General features: G+C 43.1%; 1 protein-coding gene across 1 annotated transcript in view; it reads left to right on the forward strand.

The window, feature by feature from the left end:
• The first annotated feature begins 8,159 nt into the window (after positions 1–8,159).
• uggt1 (UDP-glucose glycoprotein glucosyltransferase 1) overlaps positions 8,160–22,791 on the forward strand; it is a 16,343-nt gene continuing 1,711 nt past the window's right edge. The window contains exons 1-38 of the mRNA XM_065016139.1: positions 8,160–8,240; positions 9,502–9,640; positions 9,738–9,817; positions 9,906–10,036; positions 10,123–10,235; positions 10,358–10,532; positions 10,620–10,795; positions 10,933–11,033; positions 11,153–11,252; positions 11,349–11,409; positions 11,500–11,591; positions 14,792–14,942; positions 15,786–15,905; positions 16,055–16,140; positions 16,977–17,112; positions 17,229–17,360; positions 17,446–17,610; positions 17,697–17,817; positions 17,904–18,002; positions 18,153–18,176; positions 18,492–18,586; positions 18,675–18,881; positions 18,978–19,109; positions 19,206–19,432; positions 19,523–19,625; positions 19,728–19,807; positions 19,970–20,159; positions 20,330–20,488; positions 20,595–20,680; positions 20,830–20,914; positions 21,059–21,147; positions 21,255–21,359; positions 21,429–21,513; positions 21,643–21,825; positions 21,912–22,072; positions 22,143–22,257; positions 22,426–22,542; positions 22,643–22,788. Of these exons, the coding sequence (XP_064872211.1) occupies positions 8,207–8,240; positions 9,502–9,640; positions 9,738–9,817; positions 9,906–10,036; positions 10,123–10,235; positions 10,358–10,532; positions 10,620–10,795; positions 10,933–11,033; positions 11,153–11,252; positions 11,349–11,409; positions 11,500–11,591; positions 14,792–14,942; positions 15,786–15,905; positions 16,055–16,140; positions 16,977–17,112; positions 17,229–17,360; positions 17,446–17,610; positions 17,697–17,817; positions 17,904–18,002; positions 18,153–18,176; positions 18,492–18,586; positions 18,675–18,881; positions 18,978–19,109; positions 19,206–19,432; positions 19,523–19,625; positions 19,728–19,807; positions 19,970–20,159; positions 20,330–20,488; positions 20,595–20,680; positions 20,830–20,914; positions 21,059–21,147; positions 21,255–21,359; positions 21,429–21,513; positions 21,643–21,825; positions 21,912–22,072; positions 22,143–22,257; positions 22,426–22,542; positions 22,643–22,788 (4,601 nt within the window). The 5' untranslated portion in view covers positions 8,160–8,206. The remainder of the gene's footprint in view (positions 8,241–9,501; positions 9,641–9,737; positions 9,818–9,905; positions 10,037–10,122; positions 10,236–10,357; positions 10,533–10,619; positions 10,796–10,932; positions 11,034–11,152; positions 11,253–11,348; positions 11,410–11,499; positions 11,592–14,791; positions 14,943–15,785; positions 15,906–16,054; positions 16,141–16,976; positions 17,113–17,228; positions 17,361–17,445; positions 17,611–17,696; positions 17,818–17,903; positions 18,003–18,152; positions 18,177–18,491; positions 18,587–18,674; positions 18,882–18,977; positions 19,110–19,205; positions 19,433–19,522; positions 19,626–19,727; positions 19,808–19,969; positions 20,160–20,329; positions 20,489–20,594; positions 20,681–20,829; positions 20,915–21,058; positions 21,148–21,254; positions 21,360–21,428; positions 21,514–21,642; positions 21,826–21,911; positions 22,073–22,142; positions 22,258–22,425; positions 22,543–22,642; positions 22,789–22,791) is intronic.

The following is a 22,791-nucleotide window of genomic DNA, read 5'->3' on the forward strand; positions in this document are numbered from 1 at the left end:
CCCATTATACTGACATGGAGACTTTAATTAGCAAGGACTCACATGAAACCAAAGACTCACAGACACACAGTAGAATGTGTTAATATTAATGTGAGTGAGTTTAATTGAGGTTGTTTGAACAGGGCTGGTCCTGTGTGTAACCTATAAAATGGCAGTCATGCGAGGTGCGACAGCAGCCAGGGAGAACGCCGACCTCCCGCCCCAGGGACGCCATTTTGTATTTGACCCCAGAGATGACAGCCACATCCCATAATTCATCTGGAGACATCACCTTCCTGACAGACAAACGGCCCCTGTGGGGAGTGTGTGTGTGTGCGTGCATTTGTGCAGGCGTGTGTTTGTGGGGGAGGAGGGCATGTGTGGTGTGTGTATTGGTGTGTGTGAAGGTCAGGTCTGACAGGATAATTAATGGACCAGCTCTTTGTTGTATTAATATTAAATCAAACCATTGAGCTAGTACAGTCCCTCAGGAACTGACCCTCTCTCCTCTGTCATTTCTAAAGCAGACGGGGTGCAGACTGCAGTCCGGTTACCTACCCTTCCTACAGCTGGTGGCCTGGTGCAGTCGCAATAACCTGTAGATTATGTACATTTCTTTGTCTATATTCTGTCTGTATATTTTGTCTATTGCTAGCAGCAGCACTTTACTAAGTCAAATTCTGGTATGTGAAAATGGACTTGGCAAATGAAGGTGATTCTGATGTGTGCACCATAGAGATAGATAGATAGAGGCATTGTCGAGCCCACAGCCTGTTTTAGCATGGGGAGTGTGTGTGTGTGTGGTTTCATGTGAGTTCTTGCTAAGGGGAGTGCCATTGAGAGGGTAGCGAGTACAGCCCAGTACATCACGGGGGCCTAGCTCCCTGCCATCCAGGACCTCTATACCAGGCGGTGTCTGAGGAAGGCCCTAAAAATGGTCAAAGACTCCAGCCACCCAAGTCATAGACTGTTCTCTCTGCTACCGCACAACAACAAAGTCTGGAACCAACAGGCTCCTGAACAACTTCTACCTCCAAGCCATAAGACTGCTGAACCAGTTAATCAAATGGCTACCAATCATCTAAACAGATCATCAAGAAAGATGTATTATTTTAAATATGTTATTGGACAATAAACAGATATGGCTTATTAACCTATACGGTCCAAATAATGATGATCCAAGCTTCTGTGAAAATATAAGAATTTATCAACTCTACAAGCAACACTAGACTATTATTATGGTGGGAGATTTTAATACGGTCTTAAATACCTCTATGGACCGGAAAGGAAATCACACTACAAACTATCACCCTCAGGCACTTAAGGAAATCATGAATGTCATGGATATATTGAGACTTTAAATACCCTGACCTAGTGAGATATACATGGCGGAGGATTAATCAAGCTAGTCATCTTGACTACTTTCTTATGCAAATTCTCTCTGGCACCAAAAGTTTAAAGAGTGTTGATAGGGGACAGAATGCGGTCGGATCATCACATAATTGGCATATATATATATATATTACTCTTACAGAATTTCCACGTGGGCGAGGATATTAGAAATTTAATCAAAGCCTACTGGATGATAAATTGTTTAGAACTAGGACAGAAGAATTTATAACTGACTTTTTCAGACATATCATAGCAGATCCCCTTATTGTATGCGACACTTTTAAATGTGCCTTTAGAGGCCATGCAATTCAGTACTCATCTATAAAACAAAAGCTATTTAGATCAAAAGAGTCCATATTAACAAAGGAAATTGAAGGACTAACAGTACAGCTAGATAGCAATAAAAAACGGTACCATAGAGGCACATAATAAGTTAGAGGAAAAACACAAAGAAATGGAGGAACTTAATTCAAGAAAGATCCAGTATTATACAAATAAAGTGAACTGGATGGAATATGGGGAAAAATGCACCAAATTATTTTTCAATCATCAATATAGAAATGCTACCAAAGAAAATGTATGGAAACTTGTTACAAATGGAGTCAAGCATGATTCACCGAATTATATTTTGAAAGAGGAAGTAAAGTACTTTAAGAATATGTTTTTGTTTCAGTCTCCATCTCCACTAACTGAAACTAATTGTATGGATTTTCTTCCTAATAATAATGTAAAATTAGCATCTGTACAGAAAGACTCATGGGAAGGCCAAATTACAGAGGCGGAATTTCTTGATGCAATTAAAGCCTTTAAGGCTGGGAAAACTCCAGGGCTGGAGGGCATACCAGTGGAAGTATACAAAACTTGTTTTGATATACTCAGAGGACCATTATTAGCATGTTTTAACCACTCCTATATAAATGGTAGATTATCAGACACGCAACAAGAAGGTCTGATATCATTATTACTGAAACAGGACCCAAGTGGTATATATAAAGATCCAGTCCATTTAAAAACATTGGAGATCTCTTTACACTTCAGTGTTGTGATGCAAAAATCCTAACGAAATGCTTGGCGCCTAGAATTCAAAAAGTATTGTCAGATATTATTCATCCTAATCAGACAGGTTTTTAAAAGGCCGATACATTGGAGATAATATAAGACAAGTACTGGAAACAATAGAATACTATGAAATATTGGGGACACCGGGTCTGGTTTTCATAACTGATTTTGAAAAGGCTTTTGATAAAGTACGACTGGAGTTTATACAGTGGGGCAAAAAAGTATTTAGTCAGCCACCAATCGTGCAAGTTCTCCCACTTAAAAAGATGAGAGAAGCCTGTAAATTTTCATCATAGGTACACTTCAAATGTGACAGACAGAACGAGAGAAAAAATCACGAAAATCACATTGTAGGATTTTTAATGAATTTATTTGCAAATTATGGTGGAAAATAAGTATTTGGTCAATAACAAAAGTTTATCTCAATACTTTGTTATATACCCTTTGTTGACAATGACAGAGGTCAAACTTTTTCTGTAAGTCTTCACAAGGTTTTCACACACTGTTGCTGGTATTTTGGCCCATTCCTCCATGCAGATCTCCTCTAGAGCAGTGATGTTTTGGGGCTGTTGCTGGGCAACACGGACTTTCAACTCCCTCCAAAGATTTTCCATGGGGTTGAGATCTGGAGACTGGCTAGGCCACTCCAGGACCTTGAAATGCTTCTTATGAAGCCACTCCTTCGTTGCCCGGGCGGTGTGTTTGGGATCATTGTCATGCTGAAAGACCCAGTCACGTTTCATCTTCAATGCCCTTGCTGATGGAAGGAGGTTTTCACTCAAAATCTCACGATACATGGCCCATTTATTCTTTCCTTTACACGGATCAGTCGTCCTGGGTCCTTTGCAGAAAAACAGCCCCAAAGCATGATGTTTCCACCCCCATGCTTCACAGTAGGTATGGTGTTCTTTGGATGCAACTCAGCATTCTTTGTCCTCCAAACACGACGAGTTGAGTTTTTACCAAAAAGTTATATTTTGGTTTCATCTGATCATATGACATTCTCCCAATCTTCTTCTGGATCATCCAAATGCTCTCTAGCAAACTTCAGATGGCCCTGGACATGTACTGGCTTAAGCAGGGGGACACGTCTGGCACTGAAAGGATTTGAGTCCCTGGCGGCGTAGTGTGTTACTGATGGTAGGCTTTGTTACTTTGGTCTCAGCTCTCTGCAGGTCATTCACTAGGACCCCCCTGTGGTTCTGGGATTTTTGCTCACCGTTCTTGTGATCATTTTGACCCCATAGGGTGAGATCTTGCGTGGAGCCCCAGATCGAGGGAGATTATCAGTAGTCTTGTATGTCTTCCACTTCCTAATAATTGCTCCCACAGTTGATTTCTTCAAACCAAGATGCGTACCTATTGCAGATTCAGTCTTCATAGCCTGGTGCAGGTCTACAATTTTGTTTCTAGTGTCCTTTGACAGCTCTTTGGTCTTGGCCGTAGTGGAGTTTGGAGTGTGACTGTTTGAGGTTGTGGACAGGTGTCTTTTATACTGATAACAAGTTCAAACAGGTGCCATTAATACAGGTAACGAGTGGAGGACAAGAGGAACCTCTTAAAGTTACAGGTCTGTGAGAGCCAGAAATTTTGCTTGTTTGTAGGTGACCAAATACTTATTTTCCACCATAATTTGCAAATAAATTCATTAAAAAATCCTACAATGTGATTTCTGGATTCTTTTTCTCATTTTGTCTGTCATAGTTGAAGTGTACCTATTGTGAAAATTACAGGCCTCTCTCATCTTTTTAAGTGGGAGAACTTGCACAATTGGTGGCTGACTAAATACTTTTTTGCTCCACTGTATATAAATGCCTAGAATATTTCAATTTTGGGGAATCTCTTTTAAAATGGGTTAAAGTTATGCATAGTAACCCTAGGAGTAAAATAGTAAAGCATGGCTACATCTAAAAAAAGTTAAAACTATCTAGAGGTGTAAAACAAGGTTGTCCACTATCGGCATATCTATTTATTATTGCCATCGAAATGTTAGCTGTTAAAATGAGATTAAGGAATGGCTTAAAAACTAAGGTATCATTGTACGCTGATGATTCATGTTTTCTTTTAAAGGCATAATTAGAATCTCTCCATGGCCTCATAGAGGATCTAGATACTTTTGCTATCCTCTCTGGATTAAAACCAAATTATGATAAGTGTACTATATTACGTATTGGATCACTAAAAAAATGCTAATTTGACATTACCATGTAGTTTACCAATTAAATGGTCTGACGGAGATGTGGACTTACTCTGTATTCAAATCCCAAAAGAAAAAAATTATCTCACTCCAATACATTTTTATAGAAAGTTAGCAAAAATAGATAAGATCTTGCTACCATTGAAAGGAAAATACCTGTCTATTTGTGGAATAATCACCCTGATTAACTCTTTAGTCATATCACAGTTTTACTATTTGCTTATGGTTTTGCCTACACCTAGTGACCTGCTTTTTAAATGATATGAACAAAAAATATTAAATTTGATTTGGAATGCAAGCCAGACAAAATTAAAAGGGCCTATTTATATAAAGAATATGAATTCGGAGGGCAGAAATGATTAAATATTAAAGCATTAGACCTCTCACTAAAGGCATCAGCCATACAAAAGTTTTACTTAAATCCAAACTGGTTCTCTAGTAAATTGGTAGGAATGTCTCATCCTATGTTCAAGAATGGCCTTTCCCCCTTTATTCAGACTACGCCTGCTCACTTTTGGTTGTTTGAAAAGGAAATAATCTCCAAAATATCGTTATTTTTTAAACAAGTCTTAGAAAGTTGGTTGCAATTTGAGTTTAATCCACCTGAAAAGACAGAACAAATAATACAACAAATATTGTGGTTAAACTCAAATTTACTAATTGATTAATAAAAAAAAGTATTTTCGAAGAAATTAAAAATACATTTAAAAAAAGGTATAATTTTTGTGAATGATATCATAAATAGGACTGGTGGAGTTATATCACACATGCAGCTAACACAGACATATGGAAATGTCTTCTCTACCCAAAATTACAACCAACTAATTGTAGCATTACCACAAAAATGGAAGAGGCAAGTAGAAGGAGAAAAAGGTAAGGAGCTTGTATGTCGGCCCTGTATTAAAGAACATATTGTTCAAGAAAAGTGTGATAAATAAAAACATATACCAATTTAATTTAAGGACCAAAAAACTGACAGATGTTCCATATAAATTGCAAAATAGCTGGGAAGAGATTTTCGATGTACCCATTCCATGGCACATGGTTTATGAATTGATACGCAAAACAACACCGGATTCAAAACTTCACATTTTTCAATTTAAATTACTATACAGACTTCTTGCAACCAATAGAATGTAATATATCTGGGGGATACAATCTTCCCAGCTCTGCAGATTTTGCTGTGAGGAGGCAGAGTCATTAGATCATTTATTTTGGTATTGTCCATATGTATCTCATTTTTGGTCACAGGTCCAGGAATGGCTGAAGAATTGAAACATTTGCCTAGAACTAACGCTGCAGATAGCAATACTGGGTGATTTGAAAAGCCATAGTCAATCAATCAATAATATAATAATTATTTTAACAAAAATGTTTATTTTTAATTTACAATCTGTAGAAGCTATGAGAATAGAAAGGTTCAGTACTTTTGTCAAGCATCACAGGACAGTTGAATAATATATGGCAAATAGAAATCCAAAATGGATGGTGTTGAGAGATAGATGGGAGAGGTTGAATGGAGCTGAAGGGTGGGACTAATAACAAAATAACCACTGTAAAACACACGGGGTCTGTAAAATGTATATAGGTTCAGAAATGTTGTGAAATAGCACAGTTACAAATAGAAATCAAACTGGATGGACATCAGAAATAGAGGAAGGACTAAAAACAAACAAAATATAACTATTGTAAAATAGATTGTGTCTGTAAAATGTTTCTAAGATGTATAAACTGAAGGTAGAAGCCTAAGGGTGGTAGGGTTTGCCGGGAATAATAAAGGTATATTCTAAAAAAAAGTATTTATGTCTATATAGGTATGTGTATGTATATATGTGTATGTATATAGATATATATATATATATATATATATATATATATATATTTACCCCCCAAAATATATGGGGAATTGGAAATGATGCAGACAATTACATTGATGGAATCATCAATCTTTCCGCAATATTAAGCTGATCCACCCCTTAAAAAAATGTTTTTTAAATAAAAAATAAAATGGCTACCCTGACCATTTGCATTGACCATCTTTTTATTTGTGCTGACTCTATGCACACTCATTGGACTCTACCCACACACTCACGCATACTACACTGACACTCAGACACACACAAGACTACATGTGCTCACGCACACAAATCATACACACACGCATGCATATTGACTACATACACACAAACACACTTTCACACTCTTCACATATGCTACTGCTACTCTGTTTATTATCTATCCTGATTGTCTTGTCACTTTCACCCCTACCTACATGTACATATTACCTCAACTATCCTGACTCAGTACTGGTACTCCTTGTATATTGTCTCATTATTGTTATTTGATTGTGTTACTATTTCCATTCTTGATAAATTTGTCTTACTTTTTAACTCTGCATTGTTGGGAAAGGACTCGTAATTAAGCATTTCATGGTAAAGTCTACACCTGTTGTCTTCAGTGCATGTGACAAATAACAATGTATTTTATTTGATTGTTTTCACCATTTTGAAGTAGTCAACTGCGTGGGGCTTCCTATAGGTTAAGGAATGATTCCACATCATTCCAACCAGGTCATCAGGAAGGATCAGCCAATGAATTGTACTCTTGAGCAAACATTCCATAACTGCAGGTGGCAGTAAATCACCAACCTTGGCTTTATGCCTGTTCAAACAACACACTCCAGGTGGCAGTATAGACCTTTCCAGTTTGTTAACCAACTCATATAAGCAGTAGTAGAAGAAAATGAACTACTTCAAAATGTAGATGGCTTCAATAGCACTACCCGTTCTCTCACAGAAGCCATAATATGACAGCTACAATGTTGAGTCCTCTGTAACTATCTCTATGGTGTGCACTTGGCTCAATCACTCCCCCTCGTGGTGGAAACATCCTCTATAGGTCAGGGTTTTCCAACAACTTTGGTTCTGGAAAGCTACTGGGTGTGCAGGGTTTCATTCCAGCCCTGCAGTAACCCACCTGATTCAGTCAATTATGGTCCAGAGAGAAGATGGTGTAAGGGACATGGGAATAATATTACTTTAGTTTTATTTAACTAGGCAAGTCCGTTAATAACAAATTCTTATGTACAATGGCGCCTACTCTATAAGGCCATTCAATTACAAATCAATGATTCTGATGAAATGCAAGTAGAAAGTCTAGCAATTCATTGGAAGTTATCTGAATACGTGGAGTGTTGAGTTGGCTTGGTTTTGGTACATTAGATGCGGAGAAGGAACTATTTCTAACATCTCTGTTCATACATTGAATAGTATTGCAGTGCCACAAAATGCATTAAAAACCTATATAAGCTGATGAAACTAACGAAATCTTGGCCCCTTTGAGCCAACATGGCGCCAAAATTGCCAACTTGAAGCAGCGGGTAATGCAGCAAATATTTTTTACACTGCTTAATTTAAGTGATAAAACATAATTCCATTACATACAACAAGGGGTAATCAAATATCCAATCAAATGAAACGTAAACATACAGACAATACTTTTTACTTAGATTTTGAACAGGCAAAAACAGCAGTCTACCTACAATGAACTTGCCAGGACCCCACCCACTCCCCTCTGATCATGGCAGATGCGGGAAGTTACCAAGCCGGTTTCGGTATGTACGTTTACATTCATTTAATGTTAGCAAAACATTCTGTAAGGTGTCACCGCTAGATACTATTTGTCAGAGGTTGCACCACAAATTGTTTGTAAGTTTGCACGTATTCTGACGCGAACTAACTAGCTAGGTTATCCTGTGTGCTAGCAAGCTAACCAATGAAGTCTGCAGTTATTCTAACGAAGATATAGCAAGTTAACTTAAACATCACACAGAGCAAAACCAACACGTAGGGTGTCAACTTCTGACACGTAATTTAATTAGCTAAAGTATAGCTAACCCTTCGGTTTTAAGTTGCCAGCTAGCTGACCATAACGGATTTTATTGAAACAATCCGGAAGTCCTGTCAAGTTGCTCATTGGATATTTCTCCCTCTAACAGCCACGCTGAGCGCTCTAATTGGTTAGAGTTAGTGGCGCAGTGTTTACAATCACGACAGGTGTACTAATTGCACAGCTAATTTTGGGCCGATTAAAATGAAGATATAATGCCCGGGGCTGTGTGTTATATGGCCATTATAAACTGCGTGGTTCGAACCCTGAATGCTGACAGCCATGGCATATCAGACCTATACCATGGGTATGACAACATTTATCTTTACTGCTTTAATTACGTTGGTAACCAGTTTATAATAGCAATAAGGCACCTCTGGGTTTGTGATATATGGCCAATATACCATGGCTAAGGACTGTGTCGTGCATAAGAACAGCCCTTAGTTGTGGTATATTTGCCATATACCACACCCCCTCGTGCTTATTGCTTAAATATACCTCGACTTTCAGCCAATCAGCATTCAAAAACAAATTATAAACTGGGTGATTCGAGTCATGAATGCTGATTGTCTGACAGATATGGTATATCAGACAGTATACCACGGGTATGACAAAACATTTATCTTTACTGCTCTAATTACGTTGGTAACCAGTTTATAATAGCAATAAGACACCTTGGGTTTGTGATATATGGCCATAAACCACACCTCCTCGGGCCTTATTGCTTAAATATACCACGACTGTCAGCTAATCAGCATTCAGGGTTTGAACCACCCAGTTTATAATAGAAAATATACAGCTATACTATCTCAAACACATAAAACAGGGAAGGCAACAGCATTACTTGCATGGCTACCAGTCTTTCAGTCTCAGCACTGATACCATACAGATCTCCATTGACCCTGTTCTCTTTCCTCCTACTACTCTCCCTCGTCCTTCTCTCCTTTCCTCCTCTCTCCAAACTAAACTGTCCCTCTCCTCTCCAGGCCCCAGGATGTGGCAGCACTGTGCCCTGCTCCTGTCCCTGTCCCTGCTACCAGTGGTATCTGGAGAAGCTGACTCCAAGGCTGTCACCACCAGTCTCACCACCAAGTGGGCCTCTACCCCTCTGCTGCTGGAGGCCAGGTAACATTATGCTCAACACAAACACAAGATAAAACACATCCTTTCTTTCTCTTCACCCCCTTTCTCTTCATACCCCCCCACCCCCTCTTTTTCTCAGTGAGTTCCTGGCAGAAGAGAGTCAGGAGATGTTCTGGGATTTCGTCGAAGCAAATCAGAACATCAAAGGGGAACATGATGGTAGCCTTAATGTTTTATTCCACTGATAATGTTGATTTATGTAGCACTTGGTCTCTGGAAGATATATTAAAGTGTTGTTCTGTTACAGATACAGACCAGGCGTATTATGACCTGATCGTGAAGAGAGCCAGTGCTCTGCTCAGCACAGTCCAACTCAACATGCTCAAGTTCGCCCTCTCTCTCAGGGCCTACTCCGCTACTGTACACTCCTTCCAACAAGTAATATTACTACAATACTACTAGATGACTACCCTCTCCCTCGCTATGTGTGTGTAATCACTGTTTCTCGCCTCTCTCTCCTGTAGATAGCGTCCAACGAGCCCCCGCCCTCTGGCTGCACAGCCTTCTTCAATGTCCACGGAGAGAAGTCATGTGACACGGAGAAACTGACTGCACTGATGGAGACCGCAGCAGAACGGTACAAACACACTGGGAGACACCCACACACAAACTGTGAATATCCACTTTGATTGATAAAGACCTCTGTTGAAGTGATAATAATTCATTAAATAGTACTTATCTCATCCCTCTTTGTCCCAGGCCCAAGCCCTACCTATTCAAAAGCGATCACAGGTTCCCGGGATCAAATCCCGACACTCCGGTTGTTATCCTGTATGCCGAGATTGGAAGTTCGGATTTCACAATGTTCCATCAGCTGATGCTGTCCAAAGTCAACAAGGGACTGGCCACCTATGTGCTTCGTCACTACCTGGCTGTAAGAAAAACACCGCAATACACATGATGGGAAACATAATTCCGACAGCATTTCGTGTTCATTTTTTCCTCTTTCTCTCGTTGCCAGTCTCCCAGCAGTCGTAGAGTGTATTTGTCTGGTTATGGAGTGGAGCTGGCCATCAAGAACCAGGAATACAAGGCTAAGGACGATACACAGGTCCAGGGAGCGGAAGTGAATGCTACACTGATGGGGGAGAATGACCCAGTGGATGAGGTCCAGGGATTCCTCTTTGGAAAACTGAAGTAACCAACCTACCAAAATGAAATGCTATTCCACAAACCCACTCTGCTTTGGAGCGTTATGGGTGGAGAAACGTGTCATCTTTCCCTCTCTTCTTCCCTCTCATTTTCCTCTCCGTACCTCTCCTCTCCCTCTCCAGGACTCTGTACCCTGAGTTGAAGGAGCAGCTGAAGGAGCTAAGGAAACACCTGGTGGAGAGCACCAATGAGATGGCTCCCCTTAAAGTCTGGCAGATGCAAGGTGGGCGGGACTTTATTTTTTCTTTGCCTCTCTTCTCCTGCATCAAGACAACTGTAACTACAGTAATCATCTCCTTTTCCCCCCACTATATATATATATTTTTTCTCTTCATGTGTCAGATCTGAGTTTCCAGACTGCAGCTCGGATCCTGGCTGCTCCATCTTCAGATGCCCTGAACGTCATGAGAGACCTCAGTCAGAACTTTCCTACCAAGGCTAGGTAAACACACACACACACACACACACACACACACAACCATGTTTTTTGATATCTCTGTGTAGTGTGTGATTCTGGTGGTTTCTCTCCCCTTCTCAGGTCGATCACTCAAACAGTGGTCAGCTCTGAGATACGTAAAGAGATGGAAGAGAACCAGAAGGTAAGAGCTCAGTCATCCATAGCTCTCCTTCCCTGTCTCACTCTACTAGCCATTAACATGTAATGACTGTACCGCTCTTCTTCTCTCCAGTTCTTTAAGGGAACTCTGGGATTGCAGCCGGGAGACTCTGCTCTATTCATCAACGGACTACACATAGACCTGGACACACAGGACATCTTCAGGTACACACACATCTTCACACACACAGACACACACACACCTTCAGACACACACACACACACCTTCAGACACACACACACACACACCTTCAGACACACACACACACACACCTTCAGACACACACACACACACACCTTCAGACACACACACACACACACACACCTTCAGACACACACACACACACACCTTCAGACACACACACACACACACACACACCTTCAGACACACACACACACACCTTCAGACACACACACGCACACACACACCTTCAGACGCACACACACACCTTCAGACACACACACGCACACACACACCTTCAGACGCACACACACACCTTCAGACACACACACACACACACACACACCTTCAGACACACACACACCTTCAGACACACACACACCTTCAGACACACACACACCTTCAGACACACACACCTTCAGACACACACACACACACCTTCAGACACACACACCTTCAGACACACACACCTTCAGACACACACACCTTCAGACACACACACACACACCTTCAGACACACACACACACCTTCAGACACACACACACACACCTTCAGACACACACACACACACCTTCAGACACACACCTTCATACACACACACCTTTAGACAGACACACCTTCAGACAGACACACCTTCAGACAGACAGACACACCTTCAGACAGACACACCTTCAGACAGACACACACACACACACCTTCAGACAGACACACACACACACCTTCAGACACACACCTTCATACACACACACACCTTCAGACACACACCTTCATACACACACACCTTCATACACACACACCTTCAGACAGACACACCTTCAGACAGACACACACACACCTTCAGACAGACACACACACACACACACCTTCAGACACACACACGGTCAACAGCACTGCACCCCCAACAGAAACTCGCCCAAGCCTTCCCCATTTCTCCTTCTCCCAAATCCGTTCAGCTGATGTTCTGAAAAGAGCTGCAAAATCTGGACCCCTACAAATCAGCCGGGCTAGACAATCTGGACCCTTTCTTTCTAAAAATTATCTGCCGAAATTGTTGCCACCCCTATTACTAGCCTGTTCAACCTCTCTTTCGTGTCGTCTGAGATTCCCAAAGATTGGAAAGCAGCTGCGGTCATCCCCCTCTTCAAAGGGGGGGACACTCTTGACCCGAACTGCTACAGACCTATATCTATCCTACCATGCCTTTCTAAGGTCTTTGAAAGCCAAGTCAACAAACAGATTACCGACCATTTCGAATCTCACCATACCTTCTCTGCTATGCAATCTGGTTTCAGAGCTGGTCATGGGTGCACCTCAGCCACGCTCAAGGTCCTAAACGATATCTTAACCGCCATCGATAAGAAACATTACTGTGCAACCGTATTCATTGATCTGGCCAAGGCTTTCGACTCTGTCAAACACCACATCCTCATCGGCAGACTCGACAGCCTTGGTTTCTCAAATGATTGCCTCGCCTGGTTCACCAACTACTTCTCTGATAGAGTTCAGTGTGTCAAATCGGAGGGTCTGCTGTCCGGACCTCTGGCAGTCTATATGGGGGTGCCACAGGGTTCAATTCTTGGACCGACTCTCTTCTCTGTATACATCAATGAGGTCGCTCTTGCTGCTGGTGAGTCTCTGATCCACCTCTACGCAGACGACACCATTCTGTATACTTCTGGCCCTTCTTTGGACACTGTGTTAACAACCCTCCAGGCAAGCTTCAATGCCATACAACTCTCCTTCCGTGGCCTCCAATTGCTCTTAAATACAAGTAAAACTAAATGCATGCTCTTCAACCGATCGCTACCTGCACCTACCCGCCTGTCCAACATCACTACTCTGGACGGCTCTGACTTAGAATACATGGACAACTACAAATACTTAGGTGTCTGGTTAGACTGTAAACTCTCCTTCGAGCCCCATATCAAACATCTCCAATCCAAAGTTAAATCTAGAATTGGCTTCCTATTTCGCAACAAAGCATCCTTCACTCATGCTGCCAAACATACCCTTGTAAAACTGACCATCCTACCAATCCTCGACTTTGGCGATGTCATTTACAAAATAGCCTCCAATACCCTACTCAACAAATTGGATGCAGTCTATCACAGTGCAATCCATTTTGTCACCAAAGCCCCAAATACTACCCACCATTGCGACCTGTACGCTCTCGTTGGCTGGCCCTCGCTTCATACTCGTCGCCAAACCCACTGGCTCCATGTCATCTACAAGACCCTGCTAGGTAAAGTCCCCCCTTATCTCAGCTCGCTGGTCACCATAGCATCTCCCACCTGTAGCACACGCTCCAGCAGGTATATCTCTCTAGTCACCCCCAAAACCAATTCTTTCTTTGGCCGCCTCTCCTTCCAGTTCTCTGCTGCCAATGACTGGAACAAACTACAAAAATCTCTGAAACTGGAAACACTTATCTCCCTCACTAGCTTTAAGCACCAACTGTCAGAGCAGCTCACAGATTACTGCACCTGTACATAGCCCACCTATAATTTAGCCCAAACAACTACCTCTTTCCCAACTGTATTTAATTTATTTATTTATTTTGCTCCTTTGCACCCCATTATTTTTATTTCTACTTTGCACATTCTTCCATTGCAAAACTACCATTTCAGTGTTTTACTTGCTATATTGTATTTACTTTGCCACCATGGCCTTTTTTGCCTTTACCTCCATTCTCACCTCATTTGTTCACATTGTATATAGACTTGTTTATACTGTATTATTGACTGTATGTTTGTTTTACTCCATGTGTAACTCTGTGTCGTTGTATCTGTCGAACTGCTTTGCTTTATCTTGGCCAGGTCGCAATTGTAAATGAGAACTTGTTCTCAACTTGCCTACCTGGTTAAATAAAGGTGAAATAAAATAAATAAAAATAAACACACACACACACACCTTCAGACACACACACACAGACACACACACACACACACACACACACCTTCAGACACACACACACACACACACACCTTTAGACACACACCTTTAGACACACACCTTTAGACACACACCTTCAGACACACAGACACACACACACACAACCACATATATCTTCAGGTACACACACACACACACACACACACACACAGAGGACGTCTTCAGGCTAGTAGAAAAATTCAATCACACAAACAGTACCAGTTCAGATACTGACTGTGTGTGTATTTCCAGTGTGTTTGAGGTTCTCCGTAGTGAGGCCAGGGTGATGGAAGGTCTGCGTTCTCTCCTTATCGAGACTCCCTTCATCCACGACATCCTCAAACTCAACGTACAGCCTTCTGACTCGGACTACGCTGTGGACATCCGCAATCCTGCTGTCAACGTAAGACACACCTCCCCCTTTATTTAACCCTGACCATCCAACTATGTCATCCGTATATATACTGAACAAAAATATGAACGCTACATGTAAAGTGTTGGTGCCATGTTTCATGAGCTGAAATAAAAGATCCCAGAAATGTTCCATACCCACAAAAAGTTTATTTCTCTCAAATGTTGTGCACAAATCTCTTTACATCCCTGTTAGTGAGCATTTTTCCTTTGCCAAGATAATCCATCCACCTTGACAGGTGTGACATGTCAAGAAGCGGATTAAACAGCATGATCATTACACAGGTGCACCTTGTGCTGGAGACACTAGGCCACAATGTGCAGTTTTGTCACACAACACAATGTCACAGACTGCAGGACATTCCACCAGAACTGTTGCCAGAAAATTGAATGTTAGTTTCTCTACCATATGCCGCCCCCAACGTCATTTTAGAGAATTTGGCAGTACGTCCAACCTGCCTCACAACCGCAAACCACGTGTAACCACGCCAGCCCATGATCTCCACATCCGGCTTCTTCACCTGCGGGATCGTTTGAGACCAGCCACCCAGACAGCTGGTGACACTGACAAGTATTTCCATCTGTAAAAAAGCCATTTTGTGGAGAAAAACTCATTCTGATTGGCTGAGCCAGGCTCCCCAGTGGGTTAGAGCCTCATGAATTTATTTCAATTGACTGATTTCCTTCTGTGAACTGTAACTCAGTAAAATTGTTGAAATTGTTGCATGTTGCGTTTTTTATATTTTTGTTCAGTATACAGTCAAGACTTTAAACGTATATAACCCAGCTCTTGTTTTGCATGGATCATTTTGATGATAATCTAATCTCTTCTCAGTGGATTAATAACCTGGAGACAGACAGCAGGTACGGCTCATGGCCCTACAGCGTCCAGGAGCTCCTCAGACCAACCTTCCCCGGAGTCATACGACAGATCCGGAAAAACTTTCACAACCTCGTGAGTAGATGATACGTGTGTCAGACCGTGACACCAAACGAATTGGCATGAACTCGTGTGATGAGTCTGCAGTGTCGTGCAGCTACACGAAACGTATCGCTTACATTTTTGGAACTGACAGCAAAAACCAATGATGTCTTGTGTTTTAGGTGGTGATTCTGGACCCGACCCATGAGAGTTCTGCTGAGCTGTTGAATGTTGCTGAGATGTTCTACAGCAATAACATCCCACTCAGGTAGGGGGGGGTGTTTCTAGCAAAAATAGTTGTTTTTATTTAACTAGGCAAGTCAGTTTTAAGAACAAATTCTTGTTTACAATGACGGCCTAGGAACAGTGGGTAGACTGCCTTGTTCAGGGGCAGAATGACCGATTTTTACCTTGTCAGCTCAGGGATTCGATCTAGAAAGATTTTGGTTACTGGCCCAACACTCTAACCACTAGGCTACCTGCCGCCCTCGAAGGCCACGTTGGTTCTAATTCTGCCGTATAGTCTATGTGGATGTGAGTAACTGTGTATAACCCTTAGTGAGGGGCGGGGCGGGGGGGGCGATCGATACAGTTACATATCGGGGTATTATTTTTGACGACGTATTGCATCCTTTTGACTATCGCAGTATTATAACTCCCGTAGTTTTCCTTCATAGCTCCTTCTCAATCTTTCTAAATTGAGAGCCAATTTGTTTTCAGCACTTTTATTTCCATGACTTTTATTTAGTTTTCTCGTGGCTCTTGTCTCTCGTCTCCCTGCAGCAGACATGGTGAGCAACATGTCTGGAACATCGAATCGCAATAAAATCACAGTATCGAATTGCAATAAAATCACAGTATCGAATTGCAATAAAATCACAGTATCGAATTGCAATACATGTAGAATCGTGAGAATCGCAATACATGTAGAATCGTGAGAATCGCAATACATGTAGAATCGTGAGAATCGCAATACATGTAGAATCGTGAGAATCGCAATACATGTAGAATCGTGAGAATCGCAATACATAGCGTATCGGCACCTAAGTGTCGTGAGGTCCCTGGCAATTCCCATCCCTAATAACCCTGCTGTGTGTGTTGTAGGATTGGGCTGGTGTTTGTGGTGTCGGATGTTGATGAGATCGATGGTATGGAGGATGCAGGTGTGGCTCTGCTCCGAGCCTTTAACTACATCACAGAAGAGCTGGACGCTCCCGCCGCCTTCGACACCATCATCTCGGTGAGTCGGTCTGACCAATGAGAATCATTGATGAGTCTTTTGACCAATCCCAGTGATCTGGAACATCAGCCTGACCAATCAGATGGAAATGCTCTATTTGAATCTCCTCTCTCTAGATGTTTAACCGTGTGCCTAGCGGTGGTAAGCTAAGTGTAGGTGATGTCGTCAAGGTGTTGGAGAAGAAGTTTCCCTATGTGGAGGTCGGCAGCATTCTTGGACCAGACTCCACTTACGACGACAACCGGAAGGTATGGTTCTGCTTTTATGTGCCGTGATGTTTCTTGACAGAACGGTATGATTTTCATGTACCGTCTTCCTATCTACCTACGCCAGGAAGGGCGTGGCTACTACATGCAGACGGGTGTAGGTCCGTTGCCAGTGGTGATGTACAACGGAATGCCGTACCAGCGAGAACAGCTAGACCCAGAGGAGCTAGAAACTGTCACCATGCACAAAATACTGGAGACTACCAGCTTCTACCAACGGGCTGTCTACATGGTGAGTTTTACACACACACACACACACACACACACACACACACACACACACACACACACTGACCTTCTCTTGTTTTGTCTTCCTAGGGTGAGCTGGCCACTGATCAAGATGTGGTGGATTTCATCATGACCCAACCCAACGTTGTCCCTCGTATCAACCCTCGAATCCTGTCGACTGCCAGGACGTACCTGGACCTATCTAATACTAGTGAGTTTTACACACACACACACACACACACACACACACACACACACACACGGAACCATCTTAACCACCTCTCTCTTTCCTGACAGATAACCATTTCATAGATGAGTACGCTCGCTTTCTGTTCCTGGACAGCAAAGAGAAGAGCACTGCTGTGGCTAACAGCATGAACTACATGACCAAGAAGGGTAAGAGATATATATATATATATATATATACACACAGCTACACATACAGAGCTTCATCTTATTGAGCTAAACACTATGTGCTCCTACTTTTCAGCCCTAAATCTCTTGTCTATCTATTCTGTTCTTTCTCCTCTGTTTTTGTTCTGTCAGGGATGGCCCCCAAGGACCACCATGGTAACCCTTATTTATTTTCCTGCACTTTCTCTACTTTCTCTCTCAACAGACAGTATTACGATCCATAGTTCTGTGAATCCACCATATCTCACTCAGTCAATATTATCACACCATCTTGCATCTCTGTGAGATGACATGCTTGGATGTGTTTGTGTTTGTTTTTGAGAGAGAGAGGGAGAGAGAGAGAGAGAGAGTCTTAGACTTAGTATTGAGATGGCACTGCAACATCAAACCGCGTACATTTCAGGATTAAGGAGGTCTGTGACCCTTTACTCTCCCCATCTCCTCCTCTTCAACTCCCTCTCCCTCCTCTAGATGATGGCTACATCCGTCCAGTCACGTTCTGGGTTGTGGGAGATTTTGACCAACCTTCCGGACGCCAGCTACTATACGATGCCATCAGACACATGGTATGATGATGTCACACTGATACGATGTCACTATAACACGACCAAAAAACTACCATCTGAACGATTCTCCTAAATCTGCCTTCAACAGAAAACCAGTAACAACGTGCGATTGGGCCTGATCAACAACCCTAGCGATAGCCCATCCAAGGAGAACAGTCATGTTGCCAGGGCGATATGGGCCAGCATGCAGACCCAGACAGCTAACAACGCTAAAAACTACATCACCAAGCTGGCTAAAGAAGAGACCGCTAAGGCACTGGAGACTGGGGCCGACGTCACACAGTTCACTGTCGGGGTAAAGAGTTTACACACACGTTATACACCGTTCTGTCTCACCCTTTACTATACTATCCTACACTAAAAACAATCATTTCTTTCTCCATCTCTCCAGGGTATGGACGTTGCCTTGTTTAAGAGTGCGTTTGAAGGTCCTAAGTTTGACTTCCTGCTGTCTCACGCTGTCTACTGCCGAGATGTTCTCAAGCTGGGGAAAGGACAGAGAGCAGTCATCAGCAACGGACGGGTGAGTGGGCCACACACACACACACACACACACACACTAGCACGCTTCCTACTGTGATGAAGTGTCACAATGGTGTTTGTCTCTCTCTGCCGACAGCTCATTGGTCCGCTAGAGGAAGGGGAGGTCTTTAACCAAGATGACTTCCTCCTATTGGAGAGTATCATTTTGAAGACCTCGGGAGAGCGAATCAAAAGCAAGGTCCAGCAGTTTGGGGTGGAGGAGGACAGGGCCAGTGACCTGGTGATGAAGATTGACTCTCTGCTCTCCTCTCAGCCCAAAGGAGAGGCCAGGATAGAACATGCCTTTGCTGATGACCGATACAGGTACTGGAACTAATCAAACGTTTTACTTCATGTTTTTATTCATTGCCTATAAACATTCTGTTACCTCTCTGGTCTATGATTGGTCCACAGTGCTGTAAAGATCCGGCCCACAGAGGGAGAAGTCTACTTTGACATGGTTGCCGTGGTAGACCCAGTAACCAGGGACGCCCAGAAACTAGCCCCGCTCCTATTGGTTCGTACTGCTTCTAATAACTGTCACTTAGAGTTCTGTCTCACTCCAAGTACTCTGTCTCACAGCCATCTGTCTCTCCATGTTTCTCTTTCTCCCCACCAGGTGTTGAAGAAGCTGGTCAATGTGAACCTGCGCGTGTTTATGAACTGCCAGTCCAAACTCTCAGACCTGCCTCTCAAAAGGTGAGCAAGACCCCAGCTACACTGTTTCAGTCCGTGCAGGTCATCCTGTTTTACTGCTGAGAGACCTAATTTCTGTTGTCTTAGTTTCCTTACCCTTAGAGGTCCCTGGTAGTACCTGAGGGTTTTTCCTGTGTTTCTCTAAACCCTCCTCTCTTCTCCCAGTTTCTACCGGTATGTGTTGGAGCCTGAGGTGTTGTTCCAGACTGACGGTAGTTTCTCCCCTGGTCCCCTGGCTAAGTTCCTGGACATGCCTCAAACTCCCCTCTTCACACTCAACCTCAACACCCCTGAGAGCTGGATGGTGGAGTCTATACGCACTAGATATGACCTGGACAATATCTACCTGGAAGAGGTGTGTTTACTGTGCTGTTTTGTTTTTAGGATTGTGTTCTATTTATAGCACGGTTGCCTTGGCTAATGTTGTCCTGCACCTCTTCAGCTGGAGAGTGTAGTGACTGTGGACGGAGTATTCTGGTATTTGTTTAAAAGGTTTAATAATGGTTCTCTATTCTCCCTGTCTAGGTGGACAGTATAGTAGCAGCAGAATACGAGTTGGAACATCTGCTGCTGGAGGGTCACTGTTTTGACGTGAGTACAGGTCAGCCCCCCAGAGGACTCCAGTTCACCCTGGGAACTCCCTCCGACCCTGTCATCGTCGACACCATCGTCATGGCCAACCTGGTGAGTCACCCCTGACCTCTAACCCTAACCCCTGTTGATAGGCAGACACCTTTCTATTCTCCGTTGTTGTGGTTGAACGAGGGCTTTGTGTTGTCGTCGTCCTCAGGGTTATTTCCAGTTGAAGGCTAACCCAGGAGCCTGGATCCTGAAGCTGAGGAAAGGACGGTCTGACGAAATCTACAAGATCTACAGGTACGGAAGATCACATCTCGACATATCACGCCGTCTTCAGTTTAGCACATGACTAGTGGAACCAGGCGTGTTAGTGCTGGGCTGGAACAAAAGCCTGCACAATGCACACCCTCTTGTTCCTCTCTCTGACCTCACATCCTCTCTTCCAGTCATGATGGAACAGACTCTCCAGCCGACGCTGATGACCTCATTGTGGTGCTGAACAACTTCAAGAGCCGGATCATCAAAGTCAAGGTACTGCGCTGAGCCCAGCTGTAGAGTACAGCTTTCATATTGTTGGTTGCTGTCAGGTCCCAATAAAGCTTAGGTTGTATTCAAGTTGATCAATAAGTCTATTGCTAAGTAATGTATTGATCGTGTGTTGTTGTTGTTGAACAGGTCCAGAAGAGGCCAGAGAAGTTCAGTGAGGAGCTGTTGAGTGATGGAACCCAGGAGAACGACTCGGGCTTCTGGGAGTCACTCACCAGGTATCTCTCACTAAGCAGCTCCACCCTTTACATCTACTGTTTCATACCTATTTGATCCCTGCTGAATCTGATGGTGTTTATTCTCTCCCTGTCTTTCTCTCCCCCAGAGGGTTTACAGGAGGTGTGAAGACGGAGGAGAGTAAACAGGAGAAGGATGATGTCATCAACATATTCTCTTTGGCCTCTGGACACCTCTACGAACGTTTCCTCAGGTACGTGTGTGTGTGTGGTTTTTCCAAATGTTTGTCTGTTGTAATCCCACAATTTGTTCTCTCTCTTAGGATCATGATGTTGTCTGTTCTAAAGAACACCAAAACACCAGTCAAGTTCTGGTTCCTCAAAAACTACCTGTCCCCAGCATTTAAGGTAGTTAAGTATAAAATATAATCTGTTATTCTCTCCTCTAGGAGTTTACTTTGAATGTGGCGGTATGAATAGGGTTTCCAATATTAAGTTTTCATTGAGTTCAGTCCAGAATAAACGTTATTCCCACAGGAGTTTATCCCGTACATGGCAGAGCAGTATGGTTTCCAGTATGAACTCGTCCAGTATAAGTGGCCGCGGTGGTTACACCAGCAGACCGAGAAACAGAGGATTATCTGGGGTTACAAGATCCTCTTCCTGGATGTCCTGTTCCCTCTGTCCGTCGACAAGTTCTTATTCGTGGACGCAGATCAGGTACACACACACACACACACACACACACACTCTGAATGTCCATGTCTCTGATTTCCTCTCTCCTCCTTTCCTCTCTCCTCCTACAGATAGTGCGTACCGACCTGAAGGAGCTCCGTGACTTTGACCTTGAAGGAGCGCCGTATGGCTACACACCGTTCTGTGAGAGCCGGAGAGAGATGGACGGCTTCCGCTTCTGGAAGTCCGGCTACTGGGCTAGTCACCTCGCTGGACGCAAATATCACATCAGGTAACTGAGTGTGTGTGTATGTGTGTGTGTGTGTACATAGCGACGTGTGTGTAACCCTCTGTCTCTCCAGTGCTCTGTATGTGGTCGATCTGAAGAGGTTCCGTAAGATAGCAGCAGGAGACAGACTGAGAGGACAATACCAAGGCCTGAGTCAAGACCCCAACAGCCTGTCCAACCTCGACCAGGTGTGTGTGTATTAAAAGTGAATATGGGTGTATAACATTCAGATTTTCCTAACATTTGATATTCCCAAACAACCTTTGTGAAGTTAAATTAGCTTCAACTCTGTGTATTTATTTTTCTAATATTTTCCTATACCCTCTCTGTCTCTCTCGCTCTCTCTCTCTCTCCAGGATCTGCCTAATAATATGATCCACCAGGTGCCTATCAAGTCTCTGCCTCAGGAGTGGCTCTGGTGTGAGACTTGGTGTGATGACAACTCGAAGAAAAAGGCCAAGACTATAGATCTGGTACGAAGTGTGTGTGCAGATTCTAGTCATGTCTGTGTTTTTACACTCCACTCCGTGTTTATTTGGACAGTGAAGCTAAAATGTTTAACTCTTCCTCCAGTGTAACAACCCCCAGACCAAGGAGCCCAAGTTGCAGGCAGCTGTTCGTATCGTAGCAGAGTGGAGCGACTACGACCAGGAGATCAAACGCCTGCAAAACAGAGTCCAGGAGAGAGGAGCAGAGAACCATACCACACAGAAGGACAAGCC

The sequence above is a fragment of the Oncorhynchus nerka genome, unplaced genomic scaffold (assembly GCF_034236695.1).
Source record: "Oncorhynchus nerka isolate Pitt River unplaced genomic scaffold, Oner_Uvic_2.0 unplaced_scaffold_1124, whole genome shotgun sequence".
Taxonomy (NCBI): domain Eukaryota; kingdom Metazoa; phylum Chordata; class Actinopteri; order Salmoniformes; family Salmonidae; genus Oncorhynchus; species Oncorhynchus nerka.